The sequence below is a fragment of the Peromyscus californicus genome, unplaced genomic scaffold, assembly GCF_007827085.1.
Source record: "Peromyscus californicus insignis strain IS unplaced genomic scaffold, ASM782708v3 Scaffold_13__1_contigs__length_99412109, whole genome shotgun sequence".
Lineage (NCBI taxonomy): Eukaryota > Metazoa > Chordata > Mammalia > Rodentia > Cricetidae > Peromyscus > Peromyscus californicus.
In genome coordinates, this window is record NW_026294424.1 from 25,649,032 (window position 1) to 25,661,793 (window position 12,762).

Genomic DNA, 12,762 nt, shown 5'->3' on the forward strand with positions numbered 1-12,762 from the left:
ACTCATTACTCTAGATTTCCAGTGAATGCTGCTATAGCCATGAGTTTATTAAAAAGGAAAAAGAAAGAAAGAAAGAAAAAAGAAAAAGTGTTCTTGTACTGGCTACCAGGAAGCTCTTCTCTCCATAGGTTGAAAAATTCCTTACAGTGTCTTAGCTAGGGTTTTTACTGCTCTGGAAGACAACCCTGGCCACAGACAAATCAGGGGAGAAAGAGTTTATTCTAGCTGACAACTCTCAGGTCACACTGCACTGCTGAGAGAACTCAGGTGGGGACCTTGGGGCAGAAACCTGGAGGCAGGAACTGATGCAGAGGCCATGGAGGAGTCCTGCTGACAGGCTTCTTCTCTGTGGTTTGCTCGGTTGGCTTTCTTATAGCACCAAGGACCCCGACCAGCTCAGGGGTGGCACCATCCACAGTGGACTGGGCCCTCCAACATCAATCACCAGTAAGAAAATGTACTCTAGACCTGCCTCCTCCAGGCCAATCTTATGGGCTCATTTTCTCAACTGAGAGCCCTTTTCCCAAATGATTCTAGCTTATATCAAGCAGACATAAAACTAGTCTGCACAAGAGCAAGAAAACAAGTCCCTGCTTTCCTGAGCTTCCTAAAAGTGCCCCTGCCCTCTGTCTCCCAGCAGCTCCTCCTTGACAACAGGTGCTCCAGCCAATCCTGGAACAGATGTGCCAAGGAAGAGAGCGAGAATTCGAACACTCCACATCTCCATTTTGGAGGTCTGGCCCAGAGAACCTTAAAAACTATCCTATCAGTGTCTGTATCTTTGGCTAGAAAAGGTTTAGATACCTAATATATGAAGAATTCAGTCATAAAATATTTATCACTATCTTTCTCAAAAGAATAGGAATTTCAAGATGAAAACAAAAAATTATGGACACAGTTGAAATTGAAAATTAAATACTCAAACTCCTCAAAGCCCTAGAAGCTCGGCTGTAGAGCTAAGTGATTTAAACTTAATACTTGCTCCCCCCACTGTAAGAAGTTATCCTCCATCCCTCCCACTTTGTATCAACTCTCTATTCCCCTTCTATACCCAACTTTGCCCTAAAAAGCCAACCTGCAGGCTTGGCCGATAGCGAGTCCTTATCCAGACTAGAGAAAGCAAGGACACAGCAGCCAACCCTTTTTCTACAGTTCTGTGCTTTTGTTATATTACCTGTGCTCAAAGCAGATAACACTCAGTGGAAATGTCCCCAAAAGAACAATGTACCCCTGTTGTGAGTAGTATGATGACTGTCGCCCTCCCCCCCTTGGATTAGAATCATCCCTTCCTTCAATGTATCCATGTTGCGTATGCTACCTGCCCATGCTCACAGAGCGACAATCTCAGCTAACAGATCAACTGTGGAAGGATCACTGCTTTTCCTCAAGCATCCTTTATTTTCCTTACTAGTAGGCCCAAAGCACAAGAGCAAGGACCTAAAGAAGGCAGCAGGGTTCACACATCTGGAGAGGGGTCAACGCCTGCACGCGCAGAAGGAAGAACACAGCACACCTGTGGCTCCTCCCGTCTGTGGTCACAGGCTTTCACACGGAGCTCTAATGCGGTCCTGGAGAGAAGGGGTGGACTCGACTCTACCTACTCCTCCACTTCCCTCCCTCAAGAGCCACCTCATGGTGACTGCTTCCTCTAGCCACGGCTGCAGCTTTTCTTCAACAACAGTACTAGCTTGCCTCTGAATTTTGTTAAGTGATCATTTCCCTATCTCTTAAAGGTACTTCATTATCATGTATAACTTTTTTACACCCTGACCCAAACCTCAGTCAACAACCGCTTAGTTCAGTCCTCCTCCAATTCTAATCCAAATGTGCCATTGCTCCCCTAACTGGGAAACACAGAGCTACATACATGTTCATACTTACTTCACAACAACATCTGTGTTTATTTCTTCTATTTGTGAAACTTTATTAATCACACGCTGCAATTTAAGAAAAAGGGCAGTTTGGTTAATTGTTTTTAGAATTCCACCTACTTCGTGTTTCATCTGTACCTTAAAAAGAACACCCTGGGGCTGGGGTTCGGGGGTAGCTCAGTCAGTAAGGTGCTTGTCCTGCAAATGTGAGGACCTGAGTCTAATTCCCAGAAGTCATGTTAAAAAGCCAGGTGCGGTTGCCGCACACCCCGTAATCAGACTGCTGGGGAGCCAGAGACAGGCAGAGCCCTGGGGCTCACTGGCCAGCCAGCCCAGCCTGTTGGGCAAGCTCCAGGTTTAGTAAGAAGCTACCTCAAAACACAAGGTGGATGTCTCCTGAAGGGTACCCAGGCTGTCCTCTGGCCCTCCCATGTGTGCACACACATGCATGGCCATCACTCCACATGCACCCGAAGAGGCTCACACACGTATGTGTGAGTCAAAAGTAAAAGAACTATGCTGTAGCGTTGGCTCAGTGGTTAAAAGCACTGGCTCCTCTTCCAGAGGACCCAGATTCGATTCCCAGCACCCACTTGATAGCTCATAATCAGTTCCAGAGGATCCAATGCTTTCTTCCGGCCTCCTCAGGTACCAGACATGTGTGTAATACACAGACATACATGCAAGCAAAGCATTCGTACACATAAAATATTTTTTATTTTTAATAAATAAAACAAAAGAACTCCTTGACTACAATGTTTTTTGTATGTATAATGCTAAGAATTAATAAGATTTCACTACAATAAATAAATACACACTCCCAGAAAACTCACAAATTATACAGAAAGTATAACACTTCCACACAGAGAGTGCTATCTGTTGAACTACAACTCACTTAATGAAAGTGAACATTTAAAGTGCTTAGAATTCCATTCTTCGCCCAGTACTACTCTTATCAAAAGTCACTATCTTTTAAGGCTTTATTTATTTTTATTTCATGTGTATTAGTGTTTTCCTAAACGTCTGTCTGTGTCACATGCATGCAGTGCCTGCAGAGGCCAGAAGAGGGTGCTGGAACCACTGCAACTGAAGTTAACAGTTGTGGGCCTCCATGAGGGTGTTCACGAACGCTGATTCTCTGCAAAGGCAGCCAGTGCTCTTAAGTGACTATCAATCACTCCAGAGCCAAAAAGTTGCTACTAATATATTTCTGAAGTATGATTCATTTTGCCTGTATCTGAATCACACATGCAGAGAATCCTGCAGTGTATACTTTTTGTGTCTGGCTTTACAGATGTCTATACTATTCATTTATGCAGCTATGAATAATTCATTCAGTCGCATTGCAATATAGTATTTCATTGTATATATACACCACAATTCTGTTTATCAGAATTTTCTGATAATGCAATTTAGAATGTTCCTTTTTCTCTAATGGTAAATGGTACTGCCATGTACATTCTACTGTGTTGTGTTTGAATAAATTTACCTCAGTATTTCTGTTAGGTGAATACTTAAGAACAGAAATTCTGTGTTATAATGCATATATAGTTAGCATTAGTAAATACTGCCAACAATTTTCCAAGATGGTTATACCCATTTAGAAATACAGTGTTTCAACCAGTTTAAGTTAAAAAAAAAAAAAGGCAATTACAGGCTTTGTGTATTTTATATAAACAATGAAAACTTATATATGTACATTCAACCTAATGGTGATTAAGCCTAATAAACACATGTAAAATTATCTAAGTTTAAAAAAACTCAACACAAAGGTCAGGGGAACTAACAACATGGTGGAGCTGGGGGTTCGGCTCTGCAGCAGTCCTTGTCTAACATACAACACAAAGCCTGGGTTAACTCCCAGCACTGGGGTCAAGTCTAACAGATCTTAGGTTATCACTAACTTTCTAAGCAGGGGGAAAGGAAGTTAACACTTACATACTTAGAGTGGGGAGAATAAATTAGTAAAATGTTTTCAGACAACAATGCAGTTGTATGTATTAAACAAAAGTCAGATGTACAACAATAAGAAACCCAAAACATTCATAAATAGAAATATTCTTAAAGTAGTGTTCTTGGATGTAGGCTATGTTTCCCTCATTTTTCTCTTATTTTTCCATGTATGCAATTTTAAACAAAATGATCAAGTATTACTATTATACTGCATATCTTATATATTTACTACGTGCCATACAAATGAACTTCACAGGTTTCATATCACATATCAAATAAAAATGTACAATACCTCTTTAATGATGTTCTTTGCTGTAATAATCATTTCTTCACCATAGATTTCTAAAAAATTAAGTTTTCTTTGTTTCAAAAGCCCAAATACAAGAGATACTAATCTTTCCTATTAAAACAGAAGAAAGATATATAATTTTACATTTGAATTTTAATTTAAAAGTAGAAACATGTATCAAAAGGGTTGTGTCAGACCCTCAGATTTCTGCCTGCACACAGTGTGGTGCTTCCAGAAGGATGACGTCACCACTCCCACAGCAATCTTCCATCAGGTTTTTGTGGTCTGTGTTCTCCAACAGGTAAATCCTGTTCTACCACAATGGACAAAATGAAGTGGCTGAAGGACGACGCAAATACTAAGAGGTCTTTTGTCCTCATTGCCCGTTAGAGACTATCCACCAACACTGATAACCGTTGGTCAAGGTCCCTGTGGCCCGGAAGACTAGAATGGAATCTGGACTCTGAGTGGGATGTCCACTGCTAACATGCACACCTCTTTGGGTCATTATGAGTCAGGGACTTTAGAGTCTTTTCTCCCTGGTAGTTCTTAGCAATGATCTGCACTGCAAAACTACCGGTCAGTACAGCCTGGGTATATGTACATACACATACAAATAAAACATGTTCAGAAGAGGTCATCAGTAAATTTGAATGATTAACATATTATCACATAACCATCACTTTTTACAGAAGATAAACCCCAGAGAATACCTGCTCATGGAATATAAATTAAGTCATTCATCCTACATCTCTATTTGGAACTTGGTTTATAACTTTTAAAGACCTCACTTCAACTTCTTTTTCTAAGTAGGCCGTGACATTACTCCACTGTCTACTTCTCAGGATACTAACATTTATGATGCTTATTAAAGACATACAGCTAGCACAGGGCTTCACAAGTCTGACAGACATCGAAATCTGAGGTAATTTTGCTCACTGTGATCCGAGAAGAACGTGTTATAAACTGAAGCTGTGAAGGAAGCAATACTAGCAAAGACAATACCTGGACTGCACAGTTCAAACACATACCTCTTCTAAAACTTGACAGTCCCCGTCCAGTGGTCTATTTAAGTCACTACGAGAGTAAGTAGAAAATTCTGCAATCATCATTTTATCAATCAGCTTTTCTAATTCACAAAGTTGTGACCCCAAATGCCTATCAAAAGAAGAGAAAAACATTATATATAGATATCCACTTAAAGCCATAAATTCATTCTACTTTAAGAGAATAGACAGTACTTACTCAACAATATGATGTTTTAGTAAAATGGAGCCCTTTAATGAGCAAAAATCACTGTTATAATGTCACTTCATCTCCAGAGTTCTATTTGTTTTTAACCTTTAAATGCTAAACAGTTTTTAAAAAACTTGTAGAAAAACCCTTACTTGATAAATATTACGGCTGCTTTTTATAGATAAACTATCAGCTGCTCAAATTCCTTTATCATTAACCATCTAGTGACTATCAGTGGTGGTGGCTCCCTAGCCACTCATTTATTCAGCAAACTCAAGCCCCTAATATTTGACAGCCCTATTCTTTTATTAAGCAGTCTAAACGGCCATAGGGACAGAGTAACTCAACTCAAACTGTCGTGACAGATTTGAGTTACTGTTCATCAGTCCTCAGGTCACTAAATTCAGAGGGACTACCAGTACTTAAAGCCCTCGCTGTTCTACAATGTCCAAGACATGAGTTCAGTTCCCTGAACCTCCATGGAGTCATCTGTGATTCCAGTTCCAGGTGGGATGTGAGGCCAGGACAATGAGGACAAGACCCATCTATCTAAATAAACAAAAAATAAATATGTCTACCTTTGGGGATAATTTTTAACATTTTAAACTTAATTTCACATTAAATATAAATTTAATACAACTATTTCTAATGCATACACTGCATTTACTTGAAAAAGAGGACCTCAGTGTCCGCAGTTATCTTTATAAAGACAGGCTGCAACAGTACAAGCTAACTGTAAAATCAGTTAAAGCAGTTTCAACTTTCAGGACGATAATGTTCTATCATAAACAGTTTATGGTAAGTAGTGGTAGTGATGATTTTGAAACAAACCTGACAAATAAAATAAGAGGTTTATTTGTATTTTGCAATATGAAAATATTTCTTATAGTTAATCAGAGGACTTCTCATAAATGGCACCAACATCTCACACTAGCACAAACTCAAACACTGCCAGAACCTAACAACTCTTAAGCAATTTCCCTTTGACCTAGGAATCACACTTTTTAGAATCGGAATCACAGCTCTGCTGGCAAAAGTTTAAAATAATAATGATAATAATACTATATATATGATATACAGACAGACAGACAGACACGTTGCACTGCTGTAGCTAAGGAAATGGAAGCACACCTGTCTCCCCAGCAGTCAGGAGGCTACGGCAAGAGAACTGAGTTCAAGCCTGAGTGATGCATTGAGATTCTGTCTCAAAAAGGGGAAATGGAAATAATCCAAATACTGACAAATGAGGATCTAACTGGATAAATCGTAATACAGTCTTAACCAAAGACTATACACTTCATCATCATTACCTATACTTTTTGCAGAATATTATTACAATTGTTAGTCATTGTCCATTTTTGACTGTGCCTAACCTTATCACAAGGCATCCTAGGGGAAAGTTTCCGTAAGGTTTGGTACAATCTGTGCTTTAGGCACCTGGTATCTCCTGAGGGTCTTGGAGTATGCCCACAGATAAGGGGCGGGGAAGGACTATCAAAATAATACTGCTAGTTCTGAGAGCATGTTGTGTGCTAAAAACAAATGAGAAATGGTGCTGGTGTCTAAGAATCACATTTTCAGCCTGGTCAAGCGAGATAATAAAATCATAGAAGTAATACACTACAGGCATCAATGTGAACGGGAAGTATCGGCACAGGGCTCACAGCTTTTTCTTAAAAGGAAATTAGGGGCCGAGGCATAGCTCAGTTGTAGAGTGAATGCTTAGCACACATGAGGCCCTGGGCACAATCCTAACACCAACAAATAAATTTAAATTATGTAAAATAATTCAAAAGGCAAAATTAAAGAGGAAAGTCATTTTCTAGCTCTATCCACTACAAAAGCATACAATCAATCTAGTAGCTAAGTTTTTTTTGTTTTTTTTTTTTTTTTTTTTAAATTTGGCTGGCCTCGAACTCATGATCCTCCTGCCTCCGCCTCCTTCAGCAAATCCTACCGGCGTGCGGCACCACAACCGGCGTAGCTAGGATTTCTAAACACAACCTTGTACTAAAACAAACAGGCTCCTATACTGATGAGATAGCTCTGCAGGTAAAGCACTTGTCACACAAGCAAAATGGCCTCAGTTCAATCATCTGAACCCATGTAAGAAGGTCAGATGCCTTCAGAAGGTGGAAGACCGCATCAATGTCAGAGCTCTGGGCTAACTAGCCAGGAATATACAGCACAACAAAACAAGACCTTGTCCCGATAGGCTGGAAGAGTGACTCCTAAAAGTTACAGGCATGTACACACAAATAATAAATACAATTTAAACTTCTTTTTAGAAGGACAAATCCCTAAAGAAATGACAGCTTACAGTCCAGGACAGAAAATGTGTAAACATAGGTGTCATAGCACAAAGAATGCAGGGTACCAAGCTATTTCTCATGGACTCATTAAAAGGACTCAAGAATGAACTGGTAGAATCACCCATAAAACATCAATCTAAATATCTACAAAAATAAAAATAGCAAAAGGCTTTTTTTTAAAGACTTAAAAAACATCAACTTCATATAAATCTAAACCCATGTACTTAGTGTAAGAATTTTTTTAAGAACAGCTTAGCAGTTATCTTTGGGAATGCTGGGTTCCCATTCATCATTTCACAATGCTAGCTAAAGACAAACTGTCTGGAGTTTATTCCACCTTTCCTCATCGAAACTGCTTCAGATTAACCACATGTGGCTGCCTACCAAGCAGTTCGGGGATTAGAGGTGTCTCGCTATACCTACATGTCAGGGAAAATAAAAAATCCATTTGTTTCGTTGACTCCTCCAAAACTTAAGCACTAATAGCCTGCTGATGACCGGAAGCCATACCAGCAAGGTGAGTTTGAACACATACTTTGTATGTTGTGATGTAGAGTGTATTGTGAAACACGTAAGAGGCGTGGAAGATTGATTTTCTCCCCCTTTTGCACTCCTGGAGCTTGAACACGGGCTCTCACGCATGCTGCAGACAAGGAGGGCCTTTAGCTGTGAGCCATCTCCCCACCGATCATTTTACTTCTCTTCTGAGACAGTTTCTCACTAATTTGTCCAAGCTGGCTTTAAGCCACTCTGCAACCCAGACCCTGCAACCCGCCGCTGTGACAAGGACGTACTGGAGAGTCACTGCTCGCATGGTGACTGTGTCACACAGGTGCTCTCAGTACTCAGCCCCCACCACAGCAACAGCAAGTGGTTCTGCAATGACCGCAGCGCAGCCTGGAGAGAGGTCAGCTGAGCATTTAATGCTGCCGTCTTTGGGCTTGGTCACATCTCTACTGTGAGGGCTCATGCAGTTATGTACTACCAGTTAAGTTCTGACACATTTTACTTTTCTTTTTTTAAATTATTTATTTATTTATTTATTATGTATACAGTGCTCTGTCTACATGGCCAGAAGAGGGCACCAGATCTCATTACAGATGGTTGTGAGCCACCATGTGGTTGCTGGGAATTGAACTCAGGACCTCTGGAAGAACAGCCAGTGCTCTTAACCTCTGAGCCATCTCTCCAGCCCCACATTTTACTTTTTTTAATAGGTGTGTGCTTTATGATAGAAAATAAAAAAAAATAGACTACTGTCTACATATATTTTATACACTTGTGACATACTTTTTCTAAATTTTAAAAATATTTCTAGGCTATACTGGTTCAGACTTTCTTACTGTCACAATTCAAACTCTGTGTTTTCAAAGGATCGACTTAATTGATAATGGGGGGATCTGTTTACAGGAAAAGACCAGCTGACAAACGACAGTGGTACTGCTCAGGGTATTGAGAGGGACAACCGCATACACGCTCACTAACCTACCCACTGCTCCACATTCGGCGCTCCTGTAAGAAAATCTAACCATTTCCACTTACAGAAGACAGAGATGACAGGAGAATACTAAAACATACTTTGAAAAGGAGAAAATAAAAAGAATAAAGCAATATATCAAAAGGTGTTTGGAACACATATTATTTGGAGATTCTATTTTGCAGATATTATTTGGACAGTTATGTATTGCAACAAACACACTATTAAAACTAGGGATAAGCAGAAGACAGGTCATCAACTAGCTATTTGAAGACATCCGTGACATGGAGTTGTTTTTTAATCTCATCTTTTAAAACTACATGAAATATTTCTAGCTGAAACAAAGTATTTGTAACCTGAAACAATTCAGGCGTCTGAGGAGAGCTGCACAGAACAAAGGCTGGCCCTGAACTGACAGTGCATGGGTAACATCCAGTTAGGTTCCTGTCCTTTCCATTTCCCTCACCTTCGGTGTGTTTGTGCTCTTCATTTGGTGGTGGCGGTTTTCATTTGTTTGTTGTTTTTTCAAGACAGGGTTTCTCTGTGTAGCCCTGGCTGTCCTGGAATTCACTTTGTAGTCCAGGCTGGCCTTGAACTCAGGGATACGCCTGCTTCTGACTCCCAAGTGCTGGGATTAAAGGCGTGCGCCACCACCACCCAGCTTTGATTTTTTTTTTAAATATAAGGCACAATATAAACGTACATGTAAATTTAATACTGCTTGCTCTTCAAGTGGTTTTTATGGAGATCATAGATTCTCTTTTAATGCAGATTAGAAGCCAATACTCAAGTGTATATTAACTCTGAGTGTGATAGTCTTCAACAAATCCCACAAAAAATTCTGGTGTCAAGTTTGTATGAATGCACCTACTAATATTTGTTCATTAAAATAATAAAAAAAATGGCGCACGCCTTTAATCCCAGCACTCGGGAGGCAGAGCCAGGCGGATCTCTGTGAGTTCGAGGCCAGCCTGGGCTACCAAGTGAGTTCCAGGAAAGGCGCAAAGCTACACAGAGAAACCCTGTCTCGAAAAACCAAAAAAAAAAAAAAAAAAAAAAAAAAAAAAAAATAATAATAATAATAAAAATCTGTCAATTTAAGCCTAACATCTTAATAAAGCTCTCAGTCTTTATTTTATTTTATTTTGGTTTTTAGAAACAACGTTTTTCTGTGTAGCCCTGGCTGTTCTGGAACTAGCTCTGTAGATGAGCATGGCCTTGAACTCAAGAGATCCACCTGCCTCTGCTTCCCGAGTGCTGCGATTAAAGGCATGCGCCACCACTGCCTGGCCTCAGATAGTCTTAAAATAACTTGAATAGCTTCAACTTTATGCATCCTTAAATACAGATAATAAGAAGCAGATATAAACTTTAATGTTATCAAATAATATCTGTTATGCAAAAAACCACAAAGATTTGTCTAAGCAGTTCATTTAACAAGTTTGCAGCCTAGGGCTGGACACGGTGGCACACTGGGGAGGCAGAGGCAGACAGATCTTTTTGAATTTATGACCAACCTGATCCACACAGTCAGTTCCAGACCAGCCTGGGCTACCCTGACACCATGTCTCAAAATAAAGTATGTATTTTAATAATCTCTTTAGAGTGGTAACAGATCTACTAAAATACAATACAAATATAATATTGTGATTGCTAATCTTGGCTGTCAACTTGACTGTATCTGTAATCAACTGAAATCTAAGCAGCTGGGCACGCTAGTGAGACACTTTCTTGACCAGATCATCTGAGGTGGGCAGACCCACCCTAAATCTGGGCCACAACTTGTGGTGGCAGTCCACATAAAAAGACACAGGAGAAAGCAGCTTTTGCGTTTTGCCTGCTTGCCCTCACTCTCACTGGCAAGTTCATCCTTCCTGCTGCTGAGGTGTTCCTTCACCTGTGTAAGAACCCACTTCTTCAGGATCCCAAAGTTGGTTGACTTAAGACCAGCAGCTCTCTAGGAATTCCCTGCACTCCAGCTCGAGACGGCGACTGCATGTGAACTGAACCTGACTTGAAGACAGCCATTGTTGGGGTATCTGGACCACAACCGGTAAACCTCACTAATAAATGTATGTATATGTGTTCATTCCAGTGGTTCTACTCCTTTATAAGCACAAGAAAAAAAGAAAAGAATGAAGCGGTAGTATCACTTTCTGAAAAAACACTAAATCTATATATCCAACTAAAGTAAGTTGGAACAATTACAACACTTTCTACTTACATATGGCTGAACTTATACATTAATTTGGATTTTCTACTAAGATGTATGTTCATACAGTGACTTAGGGCTATATGTATCAGAGAAACTTGTTTATTAATACAGTCTACAGAAGTTCTCGTTTTATCAAACAGTAAAATCTCTTGGCTTTATCTCAAAGCATAAAATGTGCATGTTTTCTTATTCTAATATTTGGAAACTAAACTGCAGATTATATAGGATTATAGGATCAAATAATATGTTGAATATCTTGACGAAACCAGTAATATACATTCCTTAAATGGAATCATAGGTGGCCTCTTATCGATGAAACCACAGAATGCTGAAACCCATAATTAACTCTGGATGCTGCCACCTCTTAGGTAATTGGGGAAGGAAGGGGGGGGAGGGAGAGAGGGAGGGAGGAAGGGAGGGAGGGAGGGAGGGAGGGAGGGAGGGAGGGAGGGAGGGCGGGCGGGCGGGCGGGCGGGCGGGCAGGCTTATAACTAGAAAACAAACTAATTTCATTAATTTTTACCTGAAAATTAATTACTATGGTAGTTCCTTGTTCAGTAAAACTAGCATCACTGCCTATAATTTCAGTATCTATATCATCATAAAATCAGTTTGGTGTTCAGAGTTATCTGGGGTCAAGTGAGATGCTCATTCAAATATATCAAGCAAGTTCCATGCTCTGAGGAGATGTCTGAGTCTCCCTTCTAACTGTTTTGTAACTAGCTATATGACCTGAAACAACTTAGTTAGGTGCCTAAAGCTCACTTTTAGTACCTGTGGAAACATGATAGCACAGCCTATCTCATGGCTTCTGTAGCAAAAAACCGAACAGCTCATCTAATGCATGTACCACACTTGGTTCAGAATACTAATGAACTTAATAAATGTTCTCAGTTTCTACAAACCTTTACAATAAAAAAAGCAAACACAGTCCTAGATGTCAAAGTAATTAAGGCCTTTCTGTAAAAAAGAAGAAAAAAAAGCTGTGACCTATCAACATTAAATGCATTCTTAGGCCCATACTGAGACTTTTATAGTATGTCTATGTAAGAATTTGAATACTGTTAACTTTAACAATACCTCTAAATTAATAATACAGCAAAAATTATATGCATTATTTCAATGACTTATTGCTAAGATCAAATTTCTTTCTTTTCATGTGTGATAGTGAAAAATGTATGTATTATAATTAAAATTGTTCAGTATCACAATAATTTTAAACGGTAAAAATTATTGTTTTTTTATTACAAAAACCAATAAATATATAAAACAACCATTGTAGGAATTCAGCATGAACCAAAATTTTCACCTGAATAAATTACTCTTTAGGCTCAGAGAAGGAATCAGAAAAGGAAAATGCTGTGGTTAAAATTGTTGTTTAAAAAAAGAAAAAGAAATTTACATAGGAA

At 39.5% G+C, this 12,762-nt stretch overlaps 1 protein-coding gene across 5 annotated transcripts in view; it reads right to left on the reverse strand.

Annotated features, from left to right (window-relative positions):
- Positions 1 to 12,762, reverse strand: part of Vps54 (VPS54 subunit of GARP complex) — an 88,711-nt gene that overhangs the window by 33,202 nt on the left and 42,747 nt on the right. For all 5 annotated transcript variants that reach the window (XR_008217424.1, XM_052734731.1, XM_052734732.1 and 2 more), the window contains 3 exons: positions 5,145 to 5,271; positions 4,117 to 4,224; positions 1,882 to 1,937 (listed from right to left, as the gene is read on the reverse strand). Coding sequence is in view for 4 of the 5 variants with exons in the window: in XM_052734731.1 (XP_052590691.1) it covers positions 1,882 to 1,937; positions 4,117 to 4,224; positions 5,145 to 5,271 (291 nt within the window). In the remaining variant the exon portion in view is untranslated. The remainder of the gene's footprint in view (positions 1 to 1,881; positions 1,938 to 4,116; positions 4,225 to 5,144; positions 5,272 to 12,762) is intronic.